Source organism: Entelurus aequoreus, linkage group LG07 (assembly GCF_033978785.1).
Source record: "Entelurus aequoreus isolate RoL-2023_Sb linkage group LG07, RoL_Eaeq_v1.1, whole genome shotgun sequence".
NCBI classification, from domain to species: domain Eukaryota; kingdom Metazoa; phylum Chordata; class Actinopteri; order Syngnathiformes; family Syngnathidae; genus Entelurus; species Entelurus aequoreus.
In genome coordinates, this window is record NC_084737.1 from 56904062 (window position 1) to 56922372 (window position 18311).

An 18311-nucleotide genomic window follows, 5' to 3' on the forward strand; every position below is an offset into this window, starting at 1 on the left:
CCATAAATATTTCAGTGGTAATGCACTCAAACAAATCATCAATGGTTACTGTCATACTTTCCAGCACCTTATATGTGAGCTTTTATTAATATACAAGGCAACACCCCCTCCATTTTGGTTCTCTCTATTTATGTAGTTTGATTTGTAGCAATACAAATCAAAATCTACACGCTTTTTATATTTGATCCAAGTTGCGGACATTGCTATCACATTGAAGCATTTTTAAACTGTGCCAAATAATTTTACACTACCAAAATTTTGTAAAAACTCTACTATGAAAGTGATTAATATATTATCTATTTTCATATTTCATATTACTTAGTTGCTTTACTGTATAGTAGCGGCAGTTACTTTGTATTTCATTCAACAAGTTTAAATCTGGATCGATGTTTTGTTCAAATTCTAACATGTCTTTAGGTTAGTATGATAGTGACAACAGTAATAATAATAATGATAATAAATATATGTATGATAATAATAACAATGCTTGTCTGGTTACTCCAGCAACTTTACCAATGTCATTTATATAAAGATTGAACAATGTTGGTCCCAGTATTGATCCCTGTGGTACGCCACAGGATATATTTAGCGTTGTAGACATGTGTTCGCCAAGCTTTACATATGCTTCCTGTAGTTCGACAAAAAAATTGCAACACAAACAAATGGGACAAGTTTGGGGAGATTTTGACAAAGTGGGTGTACTGGTTATGTATATTAAAACGTTCATAACATAAAATCTCTAATAACTAGACAAAAAATGTTGCCACCCAAACCAGCACAAACATAGCACAAACCAATGGGATAAGTTTAGGATATTTTGACAAGGTGGGGGAGCTGAATGACATCACTAGTCTGCAAAGGTATTTTAAGATAACTTCAAAACCGTAACAACACAAACAACAACAAACCAGCAAAAAAGTATCACAAACAAAATGGCAGTGTTTTTTTGATAAGGAGGGCCAACTTCAAATAGTATAAAGGGTGGCTCACTGGCTCACCTTGACTCACATCCCGTTTGAATAATGTACATTCATAACAAATGTTTTGTTGTTATATCCCTAATCTTATCAAAACTACATTTTAAAACTATTAATATATTTTAGTAGTAGTATTAGTAGTTAGCGAACAACTTCCACGTCTTACGTACACAAACTCCATTTCCTTTTTTCAAAGAACACAGCCCGGACGGCGCTGCTGTTCCGTTATCACAACACCAATCCAACCCCAACCCGTGGACGTCTCGAGGTGTTTTTAAACATTCTGCATAATGTGGCTTCCAAGAACAAGTTGAGTCTACCGAACGGATCTGTTAAATGAACAACAACAACAATTTGGATAACGCTCTGAGGACTGCCTCTCACAAGAAACATGAATGTTATTCTGCTTGGGGAAGAAAATGCAAGTAGAGAAAAAAACACTGGAAACACTTATTGTTTATACTGAGTAATCATTGATATGTATTTATTGTTTAATACCTATTTGCAAGTTAGTCATTATTATTTTACTTTAATATTAAATGTCTGATGTGTTTATTTCAAATGTGTATTGTACTCATAGGTAATACTGTCATTTAACAAATATTCCAAAAGCTTCATGGTTCTTAAAACAGGTATTTCTATTTCACAGACACAATAAAAGGATACACTCCTTCCTTGAGTAGTTTTTCCACCGACACCCGTTTTTACCCGCTCAACCTGCCAGGCGACTAAAGCCCCGCCCTGCTCTCTCAACGTGACTTCACATTTCCCCCTGTGACTGCCAGCACATCAAGTCACTGGATCTTCTCCCTTCAGTTGGTATTCTTCTATTTGCTTGAGGGATCATGAGTGGTAAGCTGTGGACAGAAGAGCAGTTTAACTGCCCCGTGTGTCTGGATCTCCCCAATGATCCGGTCACCATCCCCTGTGGGCACAGCTACTGCATGGGTTGCATCAAGGACTACTGGAGCAAGGATGAACCCAAGGGGATCTACAGTTGCCCCCAGTGCCGCCAGACCTTTTGTCCTCAGCCCTCTCTCTCTAGGAACACCATGTTGGCTGAAGCTGTGGAGCAACTCCGCAAAGGAACCCCAAGGTCTGAAGTGTATCAAAGCATGCGAGGAGCAGTAAAATCCAAAAAGAATCTGCCCTCGTCGGCCGTGCAGTGCGACCTGTGTAAAGGAGAACAGAGGGCAGCAGTCAAGACCTGCTTGGTGTGCATGAGCTCGTACTGCGAGAACCACCTCAAGCAACACCAGACCAACAAGGCCCTGAAGGACCACGAGCTGATAGCACCGACAGGCAACTTGGCCGAGAAGATCTGCACACAGCACAAGTACCTACAGGAGTTCTTCTGTCGCCAGTGCAAAGTGTTTATCTGTTGGCTGTGCACCACCAACCAGCACAAAGGTCATCAGAGCGTGTCCACCAAGGCTGAGCGCATAGAGAAACAGGTAAGCCTAGGAATTGAAGAAGAGAACTATTCTTCAGACGGAGTTACTTTCAACCAGAAGAACCAGTTTTGGTACCCCCGCGTTGGAAGGCTTTGTGGATGCAAGGAAAGGGTTGATTTATGCGCATAGTCATCCTACCTTATCATTATTCTGCTAACATTAATTTACTTTTATACATTTCAGAAGTGGAATTACCATGTGAAAGCCAAAGGGCTGCATTTTCAAACAGAAGAGAAATTGTTGGTCCCCAGAGTTAGAAGGGGCGGTGCCACAAACAGGACAGTCTCTGGGTGAATCGGGGTAGGTCGTTTACTGCGTTAATTTGTGGACCCCAATAAAAGGCTAATTTATACACAGTTATCCTGCCTTATCGTTGTTGTGCTAACTGGTGGTTTCAGAAGTGGGATTACCATGTAAAAGCCAAAGAGCTGAATTTTCAATCAGAAGAGCGTGTGTGGGTCTACATTCCCCAGCACAACAAGAGGCAGTACCCGGAACTGGACAGTATCTGGTTGGACCGTGCCTAGCCCTACAGAGACCGGGAGGTTGTTAACAGAGTGGAGTTGTTAGGGTGGGGAAGGGAATTGGTCATCCTGCCTTATCGTTATTATGCTAATTGGTTTGAGAAGTGGGATTACCATGTAAAAGCCAAAGTAGACGACAGACGATACAACTACTTTGCAGACGACACAACTGCTTTCTGTTCAGGAGAGAACACACAGAAGATAATACAAATAATAACAGAAGAAATGAACAAATTAAAAAGATGGTTTGACAAAAACAGACTATCTTTGAATCTCAGTAAAACTAAAATAATGCTATTTGGTAATAGTAGAAAAGAGCATCATACACGAATACAAATAGACAGAGTAGACATCGAAAGGGTAAAAGAAACCAGATTTTTGGGAGTATTAATAGATGATCAAATGAACCGGAAATCTTATATACAAAACATACAACATAAGGTGGCAAAAAACATTTCAATGATGAATAAAACAAAACACGTCCTGGGCCAAAAATCACTTCATATTCTCTACTGCTCGCCAGTGTTACCATATCTGAGTTATTGTGCAGAAATATGGGGAAATAACTACAAATGTGCGCTACATTCGCTAACCGTGTTACAAAAAAGATCAGTTAGAATAATACATAATGTTGGATATAGAGAACATACAAACCCTTTATTTATTAAGTCAAAAATATTAAAGTTCGGTGATTTGGTAAAATTGCAAACAGCTAAAATGATGTACAAAGCAATCTATAACCTGCTACCAAAGAATGTACAACATTTCTTCTCAACTAAAGAGGAGAAATATAACCTTAGAGGAAAAAATTATTTAAAACATTTATATGCACGTACAACACTTATAACTTTTAGCATATCAGTATGTGGAATTAAATTATGGAATGGATTAAGTAAAGAAGTTAAAAATTGTACTGATATGATCCAGTTTAAGAGGTTGTTTAAATTAATAGTGCTTACAAAGTACAAAGAAGAAGAGTTATGAGAAATACTTCCAACCTTATTGAAAATAAGATATTCTTCATCTCAGTATGTTAATAATGACTGAATTAATTAATTACATATTACAAAACTGTTGTGTATACTAATTCATAGATGTTATTTTATTATATTAAAAGGTCAGTAAATGATTTTATATATTTGTAAACGCTTTGAAGTGGGAAAGGGGTAGGATTAAATAAGCTTTGCTTCTTCCTACTCCTTTTCGGGCATGATGTAAAATGAAATGATATGAAATTGTGTGATGTATTATGATATAAGTGTGTTCATGTTCAAAATAAACTAGAGAAAGAAAGAAAGTGCTGCTCTTTCCAACAAGAAGCACTATAGTGTTGGTCCCCTAGCGCTACAAGGTTTTGTGGACGAAAATAAAAGGCTGGTTTATGCACAGTTATCCTGCTTTATCGTTGTTATGCTAACTGGTTTAGAAGTGGTATTAACATGTGAAAGTCACAGACCTGCCATTTCAAACAGAAGAGCGTGTGTGGGTCTACATTACCCAGCACAACTAGAGGAAGTACCCGGAACTGGGCAGTCCCTAGTTGGACCGTGCTTAGTCCTGGTAAGAGCGGGGAGGTTGTTTACGGAGTGCAGTTGTTAGGTTGGGCAAGGGAAGTGGTCATCCTGCATCAATGTCATTACAATATTATTATCTACGGAAAAGTCGGCACTCCTGTTTTGTATGGGCACCAGCCATTTGGAACACATTCCTAACCGCATTCCTATTCGCACTCCTCCGCAAACCTCTGGCCTTTTCTGCCTGATGTCAACGGTTGTCTTCTCTTGTGTAGAACGTTCTGTCCGAGATGCTGACTGAAAATCAGCAGAAGCTCAAATACAGACAGCAGGAGCTGAAGGACATGAAGAAGATGATGGACGGAATGAAGGTGGCAATGATGTTCAGTAAACAAGTAGTACTACTACTATTACTATTATTTTTTATGTTTGTACTTTACTATTGTTATTATACATTTACTTTCTATACTCAAATCCAAAGTATAATACCTAAAAAAGTGTTAGCACTTTGACTTAGCCTTGCTGTTACCTTGTGCAGCGCTCTGCAGGCCGGGTTCACAGCGACTCAGAGAAGGTTCTGCAGGAGCTGCAGCAATCACTGGAGCGACTCCAGGAGCTGTTGGAGGAGGTGCTGGATGAGGTCGGCCGGGAGAAGATGGAGAAGGCTCAGGAGGTGACCGACAACCTCGAGGCAGAGATCAGGGAACTGAAGAAGAGGGACACTCAGATGAAAGACCTCAGTCAATGTGAAGACCACATCTACTACCTGCAGGTTTGAGGTGTTCTGTACCCTCAGCGAGGTTCTGCTGAAAGCTATTCTAATTATACCTTTCCTTTCAGATGTATGAAACCATGTGCAGTCCATTAGAGTCGGGTGACCTTCCACCTGTGCAGGTAAACCAGGAAGCTTCCTTTGAACCTGTAAGGGATGCCATTCTGGATCTAAGAGACCAAGTAGAGGAACTGTGCAACCTGGAGCTCAGCAAGATCACCAAAAAAGGTAGAGATTTAGTTTTTGAAGAAAGGTTTACTGTATATGACCAAATTCAATACAAATCTAATACAATCACTTTATATGTGAATAAAGGATTCAAATGGGCTGGATTTTTTTTGTATCCATTATTAGTTTATAAAGTCACTTAAATGAATAATTTGTTGATCATTTCTAAAACATTATTTCACTCAAAGCATCTATTAAAATTATATTGTGTTTCTTTTGCTTTAATCATTTCTATTTAATCTATTTGAATTCTGAATTGAAATAACTACATAAATGGAATAATATCTTAATTGAATTTATATTTAATATAAATTAAAATATACTAATTAAAATATATAAATATAGAATATACAAATTTAAATACTTTTGACCTAAAAAAATATCAAATAAAAAAACTAGTAACTAAATGTATACTTTTGTATTCTATTTAAATTTCGATAAATATGTAGCGACCCCCCGCGACCCCAAAAGGGACAAGCGGTAGAAAATGGATGGATGGATGGATGTTTTAAGAATAAGTACAATTGAGAACAACATTTTCAGCCCTCTTCCATCCATCTATTTTCTACCGCTTGTCCCGTTCTCTTAAGATCAAATAAAATCCCTTTCTTTTCAATTAAATGGGTTATAACCCAAAGTGTTTACAGTTTGTGTGTGACTGCTATAACATAGACAACAATTACATAAAGCCAAACTAACTAAAGTTAAAAAAAAAAATGCAGTGGACCAAATTATTAGCCCCTTGATCATTATTAGTCAATATAAAATAGCTTTTCTGATTGAAAATGGAAAATAATGTAATTAAAGAATGTTCTTACGATCTAGAATGTTATGAGTATTGCAAACATTTGGCAGACTTTATTTTTGGAAATGTTGAAAAGATTCTATGGGGCTAATAATCATGTCTCATAAATAAGTATTTTTGTTTCCTAATGTTATTATATATGTGTATAAAAATTTGTATTAATTTATTAATTGTGAGTTTTATATAATAAATAAATGCAATAACTAATTTCACATCTTAATTATTTATTCATTAATATAGTTCATATATACAACATAACATGGAATAATTATATTTATTAAATGTGTGTTTGTTATACAGCTATACATATATATATATATATATATATATATATATATATATATATATATATATATATATATATATATATATATATATATATATATATATATATATATATATACATATATATATATACACATATATATTTAAATTCAAATATAATTATTCCATGTTATATTCTGAATTTTAGATTAATTTTAAAAAAAGCGCAATTTATTAAATTAAAACCTAACTGTGTATGTAGCTAAAACTTGCGCATTTACAGTAATGTTGATCAATGTGTGTTGTGCCTGTTCAAATAAACTAATAAAATTAAAAAATGAAATACAATTTATAAAATACTTATTTAAAAAATCATTACAATTAGAAAATAAACTAGATACATAACCACTATATCATATTAAAAAAATAAAATATATGACAAATACTGAGTTAAATTGAAAGAAGAAATCATTAAGTAAATTAAGTACTTCCATTATGTTGTATTAGATTAATTAAAAAAAAAAAAATCTAGTAATGTGTAATAATCTATATCTATCCATTCATTTTCGAACGACATTTTTTAAAACAAACCAAGTGATTTAAACATGAATAATTTTACATAAAAATATATTTGCAATGAATTGGTTCACATCTTAATTATTTAGTTGACTTTGTAACTAAAAAAAAATAAAAATCAAATGAATTAATATACGGTTGAACAAAAAATCAATACAATTATTTTAGATTATTTTCCAACAGTATACACATTATTTCAAATATTGATTATTGATTTCAGTGGCAATACAGCATGCCTCTAACAACTGGACATGTAATGTATTCACATTATGCAAAAAGTTGAATTTAATCAATGACTAGTTCATTAATAATATAAATGAAATGAAACAAGTATATATATTTTTTTAATTAAATGTTTAAGAAAGATAATTGACATTAAATAATTAAAACATTTCAAAAATAAAAACAAAAAGGTCAATTATTTCATATTTTCATTTAAATAAAAAGGAAACTATTGATTTATAACATTTTAACAAAGACGTACACTTTTCTTTTTTGTGTCCAGACTATGCTGATGCATAAAATCAAATTTTCAGCCTTTTCTTCATGTGTTTATCTTTGCTTTTTCCAGTCACCGAGACAACGTTATTCACACTGGGCAGTGGTAATATTGTTGTTTTTATCTTATATTATCATATTTTTATTACTTTGAACACACAATCACCAAAATATCACGGTGATAAGGTTTTGTTTTTTTTCATCCAGGCAATCGCAGCACCAGAGCGGGCTTTTTGAAATGTATGTATTTTCCTTTTCATGTTAAAAAATAACCAAAGCATATCTTTCAATTGTAAGACATTTTTAAAATATTTTTGCTACCTTCAGTGTTTTCCCGAAACCCAAACAACCGTTCGGCAGGTAACACCGACATGCAAATCTGTCCATAATCATGCATCATAACGTCCTAAATAATACTAATTGGCTTGTTTTTCAGGCTCTTCGCCAACCATCTCACTGACATCGCGGAGTGCAGAAAGACGAGGTCTAGGTATGGACGTCCATTATAAACGCTGTGGGCACGCGGGAAAATTGCAACATGTTTTACAATTGCAGGTGTCCGAGGGCTAGACGTGAGGAACAGAGACACCACACGAGGTGAGCATAGATGGTTCTGACGAGCTAATAAATGGCAGCGTCGTCAACTCTGACCGAATATGTGTTTACCGCCCTTTTGCAGAGGTCACACAGAGGTCACCCAGATTGTGGTCCCGACAGAGGCGAGATGAAGGCGAGTCGGGTAGGTTGGAGGAAGGACACTGAAACCCGTTTAGATTGGTACCCGCATACTGTATGTCGACAATTGCAATCTGGAATTGTTCTTCCTGATTACTTTTCACAGAGGACACCCTTTTATGTCGACGGCCCTGGGACTGGCTGATTGACTTCGACATGAAGGGGTTCCTCTGTTTATATTTATTCTTAGTGCAAAATAAAATGAACAATAAAGGCGCTGGCGCTAACAGGACTCAAGTCCACATTCATCTGTTTAGCCTAAGCAGAGAGTCAGACTTCCATTTCCTGGATTCTTCATCCAGCTCTACCCAAGGGATCCCAAGATGTTTCTAGGCCAGTTGAGAGACTTAGTTCCTTTAATGTGTCCTGTTTTTACCCCGAGGCTCAGGATCTCATCTCTGCTAGTTGCAGATGATATCGTTCTGATGTTGTTGCTGAAGTTGTGACCTCCAGCGTTTACTGGGGTTGTGAACCGTGACAAAGAGTGAAGCTTCTGGTTTGAGACTCAGCATCTCCAAATCCGAGGCAATGGTTCTCAATTGAAAAAGGGTGGATTGCATTGAAGCGAGATTTTAGTATAAGTACTCATTTCGGGTGACTTAAATCATATTACTTTGTACTCAGTTTGACCCACTTTCCACCAATTTGTACAATGTGCAACACGGGACAAAAAAACTCTGGACCTACTGTATACTAATTCAAAAGATGCATACAATGCCACTGCCCTGCCCCCCTTGGGACGGTCTGATCAAAATCTAGTACTACTAACACCTCAGTATGTTCCTGCTGTGAGGAGGCAGCCTGTCTCAACAAGAGGCATGTGTCGCCCTGCATGACTGTTTTGAGACCACAGACTGGGACATGCTCTGTCAGCATCTGGTGATCGGGACGAGTTGAGGAGGATACAGTGGCAGCTTAAAGTTCAGCTGCAGGAGGGGAAAGATGCCTACAGGAGGAAGCTGGAGGCTAAACTCCAAGGAGCTAGTCATCGACTTTAGGAAGAAAAGGACCCCAGTGGAGCCCATAAACATTCTGGGCCGGGAGGTGGCAGTAGTAGAGCATTACAAGTACCTGGAAGTCCACTTGAACAGCAGACCGGGCTGGAGGGACAACAGCAAAACTGCATACAAGAAGGGCATGAGCAGACTCTTTTTCCTGAGGAAGCTCAGGTCCTTTAATGTGTGCAGCAAGCTGTTGGAGATCTTTTATCAGTCTGTTGTGGCTCTGTACTCTTTTCTCTGTTGCCGGCCAAACTATTGCCCCACATTTGGAGGCGTTTGTGTCAGTAAGAGACAGGAGGACACTGGACAAACTGCTCGCCATCATGGACAATCCTGCAGACCCACTCCACCAGACAATTTAGGGACAGCGGAGATGTTACTCCAACAGGCTCCTTCAGCTTCGTTCCCACAGTGTTCGATTCAAGAACGCTTTCATTCCGCGCTCTACCCAGCTGTATAATCACTCGCCATACAGTAATAAATAATATGTGTCTATTACCAGACCGCTTCGACGTTAGCGCATCTTTCTTTGTTTGTAATGTATAATTTCTGTTGTTTTAACTTACTGTATATTTTATCTATTCTTATATGTTGATGCTGCCCTTTTTTGCTGCAGCTGTTATATATATACTGTAATCTTGTGAATGGTAATTGTTATATTGTTGTGTACATATATATATATATATATATATATATATATATATATATATATATATATATATATATATATATATATATATATATATATATATATATATATACACACACACACACACACACACACACACACACACACACAATACAGGCCAAACGTTTGGACACACCTTCTCCTCATTCAATGTGTCTTCTTTATTTTCATGACTATTTACATTGTAGATTGTCACTGAAGTCATCAAAACACATGTGGAGTTATGTACTTAACAAAAAAAGGTGAAATAACTGAAAACATGTTTTATATTCTAGTTTCTTCAAAATAGCTACCCTTTGCTCTGATTACTGCTTTGCACACTCTTGGCATTCTCTTGATGAGTTTCAAGCACACCTGTAAAGTGAAAACCATTTCAGGTGACTATACCTCTTGAAGCTCATCGAGAGAATGCCAAGAGTGTGCAAAGCAGTAATCAGAGCAAAGGGTGGCTATTTTGAAGGAACTAGAATATAAAACATGTTTTCAGTTATTTCAACTTTTTCTGTTAAGTACATAACTCCACATGTGTTCATTCATAGTTTTGATGCCTTCAATGACAATCTACAATGTAAATAGTCATAAAAATAAAGAATTTGCATTGAATGAGGAGGTGTGTCCAAACGTGTGGCCTGTACTTTATATATACAGTATATATGTTATATTGTTGTGTATTATGGTATATTTTTGGTCTACTTTTTACCTATTGTTTTCGCCCTCTTGTGTGCATTATCCTTTTCCATCATTTATAACTGAGCTACTGTGTATAACAATGTCCCTTGTGGATCATTAAAGTGTGTCTACGTCTAAGTCTATCTCAGGATCTTGTTCACAAGTTAGGGTGGGTGAAATTGACAGGTGGATCGGTGCAGCAATGTGGTAGTTGTACTGGACAGTCGTGATAAAGAGAGAGCTGAGCCGAAAGGTAAAGCTCTTGATTTACCGGTCGTTCTATGATTCTACCCTTACCTATGGTCGCAAACTTTGGGTAGAAAGACACAGGCCAAAATTCGTTCCCTCCACAAATATTTTTCATTCATTTCCACATTCTGAGTGAGGTTAAAATTTGATGTTGTATCGTTGTCAACAGTGAAGGAGAACACCCTAAGACCCAGCCCGACTCCAAGCCGAAGAGCGTCCCAGTCCCTGTGGAGCAGGTCCAGTCAGTGTCAGGATGTCCCTGCAGTCACTTCTCCAACCCTAGTGAGTCCAAATGGAACTCTTGCGGCTGTCTCTGCTCCAGCTCCTCCTGTCGCTTCTCTTACTCCTGCACCGCCGTCCAATGGAGGTAAAACCTTTCTTCTTGTGTTGTGGAGCAGCAGTAACAAACATTTATTTCAGCATTTAGTCGGATGCCGTCTATCAGCAGCATTTTCCGTTCCCGCCGTGGAAACGCGCATGTCGGAAACGCACCATCTGCAGGCACATGTGAGCTCACACAGCTTCCATTTTCGCTCATGCAGCCTTTTCATACGCTGGAAATAAATGCTGTGATTTTTCGACAGGGGTGATGGAGACTGTGCCTGAAACACCAACACAAGGTAATCCACCTCCACAGTACTTCAAATTGGTAAATCCATTTCCATCGTGTGTATGATCGACCCTCTGAAAAGGTACATTGTCTTTCCAGTCAACCCCAGTCTGTTCTTGGACTTGCCCACAACCACGGTTCCTACTCCCGCTTTACCTGCATGTGAGTGACAAGCACACATGCACGTGAATGCAACATATTATGGTCACTCCTCTACAGTTACATTTTGCAATCGCGCCGCCACACTTGCACTTGCTTGAAAGGGTAATCGATACAATTGTAAAAACAAGCACCTACTCCACCAGGGGCCAAGGGTTCTAACCGACTGTACTACTATCGCCTCTCAAGAGCGACATTTGGTGTGTGTGTGTGTGTGTGTGTGTGTGTGTGTGTGTGTGTGTGTGTGTGTGTGTGTGTGTGTGTGTGTGTGTGTGTGTGTGTGTGTGTGTGTGTGTGTGTGTGTGTGTGTGTGTGTGTGTGTGTGTGTGTGTGATATGTTGACTTGATTCATTTGTACCAGTAATGTTCTGTATTAAAAATGGGACTCTTTGGACACCTAAAAATGTGTTTCAATTTCCTGGAGTGACGATTCAATTCAGAATCGATTCTTAATTTAACACGATTTTCGATTCAAACCGATTATTGAAATATATTATTTGGTATATTAACTATAATGAAACTTTTTCAAAACAGGTTACAGGTTAGAACATATCCTTTTGGTTGCATTTGATGGCCTAAAACGGCTTTTAAAACATTTATTCTTACAATATATACTGTATATATGTACTTTTTTTTTCTTCACATAAGTTGTTTGTTTTCAGACAAGGCAAGTGCAATATATATATTTATATATATATATATATATATATATATATATATATATTTATATATATATATATATTTTATATTTATATATATATATATATATATATATATATATATATATATATATATATATATATATATATATATATATATATATATATATATATATATATATATATATATATATATATATATATATATATATATATGTGTGTGTATAATCCATCCATTTTCTACCGCTTGTCGATTTTAAAAAATTATTAATGAATTTAGAATCGGGACGACTCGTAATCGCAATTCAGATGTGAATCGCCTTTTTTGTGCACCCCTATTCTGTGTTGCAATTGCTTCTCCGCATTTACATTTCACTAACATTCATAGTAGAAAGCATTAGATCAGTGGTTCTTAACCTTGTTGGAGGTACCGAACCCCACCAGTTTCATATGCACATTCACCGAACCCTTCTTTAGTGAAAAATAAAATGTTTTTTTTTCAAATTCAAGACAAAGTTATATGTTTTTGGTGACACTTTAGTATGGGGAACATATTCTAAGTAACAAAGACTTAATTTAGAGTTACTTGGTTAGGGTTAGGGTTCGAGGGTTAGAGCCAGGGTTAGAGGGTTAGGGTTATAATAAGGCCATGCCGAATAAGGCATTAATAAGTACTTAATAATGACTAGTTAAGAGCCAATATGTTACTAATTTGCATGTTAATAAGCAAGTAATTAATGGTGAATATGTTCCCCATACTAAAGTGTTACCATGTTTTTTACTGGTGCACAAAATGAACCGTGCATGAACATCACCTTGTTCAAACAACAAAACCAACACAGTGCATAAACTCACAACAAATTACACACTTGCAAATCAGTCTGACTTCTGCTGTTGCCATATACGTAATACGCCGATAGAGAGAAGTTTTTATTTACACGATGAGTCGGGTGTGTTTTGACCTCCGCCGAACCCCTGAGCCCGACTCACCGAACCCCTAGGGTTCGATCGAACCCTGGTTAAGAACCACTGCATTAGAGAGAGGCAGGTAATTTAATCAATGCAATCACTCCTCCACACGCCATACAGGTGATTAATTGTAAACGTGACAGAAACACTGCTGTAGTGGTGTTTTTCTTTTAACACTTGTATTTATTTATCTATCAGTGAGAGAGATCAGCATTGACAGCATCCAGGCTCCAGAACCAAGAGCAAGGGAAGAGTTCCTACAATGTGAGTATTTACAGTCTACCTTTATAATAATATAATGTATATGTAAATACATATGGAGAATAAGTTACGACCTTAAAATTTGACACACTTACAAAATCAGGAGTCAATATTTTATGCATAGATAAATGTGTGAACTGAGAAATATTAATGTAATGCACAAAATGAGCCAATCTAAAATGTAATGCTTAACACCTGTCGAAATATCTGGGACACGGGCAACAAATAATAGAAAAGCAAGAAGTTCAAAAATATACAGCTTGAAAACATCTAGCAGGTAATGAAGTGAATTGATATCAGGTGTGTCACAGGATTACCTACAAGAGAGTTAGACTCAGTAGTATAGATGGAAAGAGATTCATCTGTAAAAGAGCAAATGGACAATGTTCCTCAACCTCATGTGCAAAGGTTTGCAACTCTCATCGTCATCAGCGCAAAACATCATTAGAAGACAGAGAAACTGCAGATGTTCCTGGGGGATTTTATTGGAGGTCAAAGGTCTACGACGGTGTGACTATACTTCCAGAATCTACTTGACGGTCAACACAATCCGCCACCCGCAGAAAAAGCTGCATCATGCAAAAAGGAAGCCATATTTGAACACGGTCCCGTAAGCGCTATCTCGTGGAGTTACATAGAGGGCCCCAAGGACTAAGTTTGCATTAGGCCCCCAAAACGACTAAATACGCCCTTGCCAGCTAAAGGGGAGGGAAACGTTTGGGCGTGTTATCAGCGTTCAGTTGAGAAATTAGCATCTCAGATGGGCAGCTTGCTTGTTTGGAAGGAACCATGACGCTGAAAGGTATAGAAAGGTTTAAGAGCAACACATATGCTTGTAATCCTGATGTTTCACCTATAGACAAACATTTGACCCATCAATAAACCAAAAAGTGTGTCAAAGACGACCATGAACTCTTTAGCAGATGGTAACCTATGGTAAATCAGAAAATAATGAATTACAACAGCAAAACTCATAACATTGATGGCCAGACTTTTTCAAAGTGTTGCAAAAGAAGAGGATATGCACAAACGTAAACATGCCTTGGTCACAAATATTTGACACCTATTGCACATTTGAAATGAGCTCATTTGGTACATAAAATTGTGATATTTCTAAGTTTAAACCAGGGGTCTACCACATTTTCTATCAAATAAAACATTTGCAGCTTTTTCAAGAAAAATAGTATAGAGACTTAAAGGGTAACAGTTTATAAACTTTCAAAAGTTTAGTTTTTTTTAATTTACAGGAAAAGCAATGTGAAATTAAACTCTCTTTTGGAAAGTATTCATGGTTAGCTTATCCAGTGGGTTGCAGACTTGAGAAGCTGAACTGAACACACAGGCTTCCAGTCCCTTTTACTTGCCTTCCTTGGGCCTCAGAACTCTGCCAAGGGGAATTCAGAGCCTCACAGACAGTCGGAAATTATTATTATTATTTCTGCGTTAAACTTTTCTCACTCTTTTCTCATTTGGAAAAACAAGTCTGCGGGAGCCACAACAAGAAGGCAGAAAGGCAGACCACTAGTTTAAACATTTGTTATTTGAGAACAGAATACTGTAACTGTACAAAATTGGCTCATATGATTTGAACGTGTTTTAGTTTTGTTTTTGTTCACATTTTAAAAAAGAATTCCAGTTGTAATATTGCAAAAAGGTCCTGAATCATGTAAAGTCTATTTGATGTCAAATTCTGGAAGAACTTTGGCCATAATGAATTTCAATAGTACAGTGTTGTTGTGCATTTATTTAAAAAATTCCTGGGGATGTAAATGGATTTGCCAAAATGTATTAGCTTTTTTATTGTTACATTTTAAACCTACATTTCAACTTTTTCTTTGCATTTTTCCTGTTCTCTCGTTTAATTTTTTTTTTTTTTCAGAATATGATGAGGCCTCCAATGTTGCACTTTGGACACCCCTGATTGCAAATATAGACAATACTTTTTTTTTACCAATGAAGCAAGAGTTTCCAAAGTATGAACCGGGGGCCATTTCTTAATGGCCCACAACATATTCTAAAGATGCTAAAGTAGCAAAAATTAACATACTTTTTTTTTTCTTTAAAGGCCTACTGAAACCTACTACTACCGACCACGCAGTCTGATAGTTTATATATCAATGATGAAATCTTAACATTGCAACACATGCCAATACGGCCGGGTTAACTTATAAAGTGACTTTTAAAACTTCCCGGGAAATATCCGGCTGAAACGTCGCGGTATGATGACATATGCGCGTGACGAAGTCAGAGTAACGGAAGTTATGGTACCCGTAGAATCCTATACAAAAAGCTCTGTTGTCATTTCATAATTCCACAGTATTTTGGACATCTTTTGCAATTTGTTTAATGAACAATGAAGGCTGCAAAGAAGACAGTTGTAGGTGGGATCGGTGTATTAGCAGCGGACTACAGCAACACAACCAGGAGGACTTTGTTGGAGCGCTAGCCGCGCTAGCCGCGCTAGCCGCCGACCTCACCTTGACTTCCTACGTCTCCGGGCCGCCAAACGCATCGGGTGAAGTCCTTCGTCCTTCTGCCGATCGCTGGAACGCAGGTGAGCACGGGTGTTGATGAGTAGATGAGGGCTGGCTGGCGTAGGTGGAGAGCTAATGTTTTTAGCATAGCTCTGTGAGGTCCCGTTTGCTAAGTTGCTAAGTTAGCTTCAATGGCGTCTTTAGCACAGCATTGTTAACCTTCGCCAGCCTGGAAAGCATTAACCGTGTATTTACATGTCAACGGTTTAATAGTATTGTTGATTTTCTATCTATCCTTCCAGTCAGAGGTTTATTTTTTTGTTTCTATATGCAGTTAAAGCACGATGCTATCACGTTAGCTCGTAGCTAAAGCATTTCGCCGATGTATTGTCGTGGAGATAAAAGGCACTGAATGTCCATTTTGCGTTCTCGACTCTCATTTTCAAGAGGATATAGTATCCGAGGTGGTTTAACATACAAATCCGTGATCCACAATATAAAAAGGAGAGTGTGGAATCCAATGAGCCAGCTTGTACCTAAGTTACGGTCAGAGCGAAAAAAGATACGTCCATCACTGTCTCTCAAGTCCTTCACTGTAACGTTCCTCATCTACGAATCTTTCATCCTCGCTCAAATTAATGGGGTAATCATCACTTTCTCGGTCCGAATCTCTCTCGCTCCATTGTAAACAATGGGGAATTGTGAGGAATACTAGCTCCTGTGACGTCACGCTACTTCCGGTACAGGCAAGGCTTTTTTTTATCAGCGAGCAAAAGTTGCGAACTTTATCGTCGATTTTCTCTATTAAATCCTTTCAGCAAAAATATGGCAATATCGCGAAATGATCAAGTATGACACATAGAATGGATCTGCTGTTCCCGTTTAAATAAAAAAAAATAATTTCAGTAGGCCTTTAAGCATATTTAACTTCTTAGTGTACTGGATTGGTTTTAGCCTTTATGCAGAATTAAACATTTCAAAATGGCATCCTTGAATTTAGATACATGCGTATATCATGTGTATTATATTTGTATATTATATATCATATGTATATGTCCAAACTGGAGTGGACAACTTATATTGTCATACATACTGTACATTTTTCATAACAACTAAAATATGCCCAGTAGGATACGATGGGGTGGTCTACAGCCATACATTTCTAACATGTTTCACATGGTTTGCTTTGCAGTGAAAGAACTTTAAAAGTCATACTTACCCTTTTACTCATCTTTGTAGATTCTGTCAACTTCACCCTTGACCCAAACACTGCCCACCGGCGTCTGGTTCTCTCTGATAACAACACCAAAGCTACCCTGCAGGGTGCAGCGGTGGCCTACCCTAATACCCCCGAGCGCTTCGACGGTTGGACCCAGGTGATGTGCGGCAGCGCCTTGTATGCCCAACGCTCCTACTGGGAGGTGGAGTGGCGAGGCAGGGGGTCCTCAATGGGCGTGGCCTATGGATCGCTCCTCAGGAAAGGCTCAGATGCCAGGTCCGGAATCGGTTACAACGCTCAGTCCTGGACTCTAGAGCTGTCAGACACCTGCTGCTTAGCTTTGCACGACAACCAAAAAAGGGACATACCGGTCATCTATTCCCCCCGTCTGGGCATCTTCGTGGATCTGTCCACGGGGACGTTGGAGTTCTACGGCGTAGCAGAAAACATGACACACCTTCACACCTTCCGGGCAAACTTTACCCAGCCCGTATATCCCATCTTTGGTGTGGGCAGTGGGGTCGGAGTGGGTCTGGACTTTGCACTTGGACAGTTCAGCTCTACCTCTGACAGCATCAAGTTGTGTCCCATGTGAGGACACTTCGAACAGAGGATATCGAACATGACTGAAGTGTACCCGTACTTGTTTTCTTACAGTGGAACCCATTTTTGTCGACTGACTGATGTTGACATAACATGTGAATCTGTCTAGAGACATAAGAATGGGCCAATAAATAAAGCAATGCTTTTTCCGACTACGACAGTTTGTTAATATAAACGGATAGAAAAAAACATTTGACTTTTGTGGTAAGGTAGATAATCTTTTATTAACCTACTTATGCTTTTATACATTTATGCTTACTTGCCAACCCTCCGGAATTTTCCGGGAGACTCACGAATTTCAGTGCCTCTCCCGAAAATCTCCCGGACAATTTCTCTCGATTTCCAGCCGGACAACAATATTGGGGGCGTGCCTTAAGCGTCTTCTCTCACCTGAAAAGGAGAC

At 37.9% G+C, this 18311-nt stretch overlaps 1 protein-coding gene across 2 annotated transcripts; it reads left to right on the forward strand.

Moving 5' to 3' along the window:
* The first annotated feature begins 1763 nt into the window (after positions 1 to 1763).
* On the forward strand, positions 1764 to 18055 carry trim25l (tripartite motif containing 25, like). Of its 2 annotated transcripts, none has more exons than XM_062052161.1 (16): positions 1764 to 2431; positions 4745 to 4840; positions 5008 to 5241; positions 5310 to 5469; positions 7686 to 7718; positions 7820 to 7852; positions 7940 to 7972; positions 8049 to 8102; positions 8168 to 8209; positions 8292 to 8351; positions 11124 to 11321; positions 11375 to 11461; positions 11539 to 11574; positions 11664 to 11726; positions 13550 to 13615; positions 17326 to 18055. In XM_062052161.1, the coding sequence occupies exons 1-16, from the start codon at positions 1823 to 1825 to the stop codon at positions 17898 to 17900; spliced, it is 2379 nt and encodes a 792-aa protein (XP_061908145.1). In that variant the 5' UTR covers positions 1764 to 1822; the 3' UTR covers positions 17901 to 18055. The 2 variants fall into 2 exon arrangements, with proteins under 2 accessions (XP_061908145.1, XP_061908146.1); XM_062052162.1 differs by having other exon boundaries at positions 5053 to 5241.
* Positions 18056 to 18311: the final 256 nt, after the last annotated feature.

Coding starts and splice junctions, on each gene's coding strand:
- trim25l (XM_062052161.1), top strand. CDS start 1,823: ATGAGTGGTAAGCTGTGGACAGAAGAGCAGTTTAACTGCCCCGTGTGT. Junction 5,470..7,685: donor CAGCAAGATCACCAAAAAAG/GTAGAGATTTAG, acceptor TGCTTTTTCCAG/TCACCGAGACAACGTTATTC. Junction 7,719..7,819: donor GTTATTCACACTGGGCAGTG/GTAATATTGTTG, acceptor TTTTTCATCCAG/GCAATCGCAGCACCAGAGCG.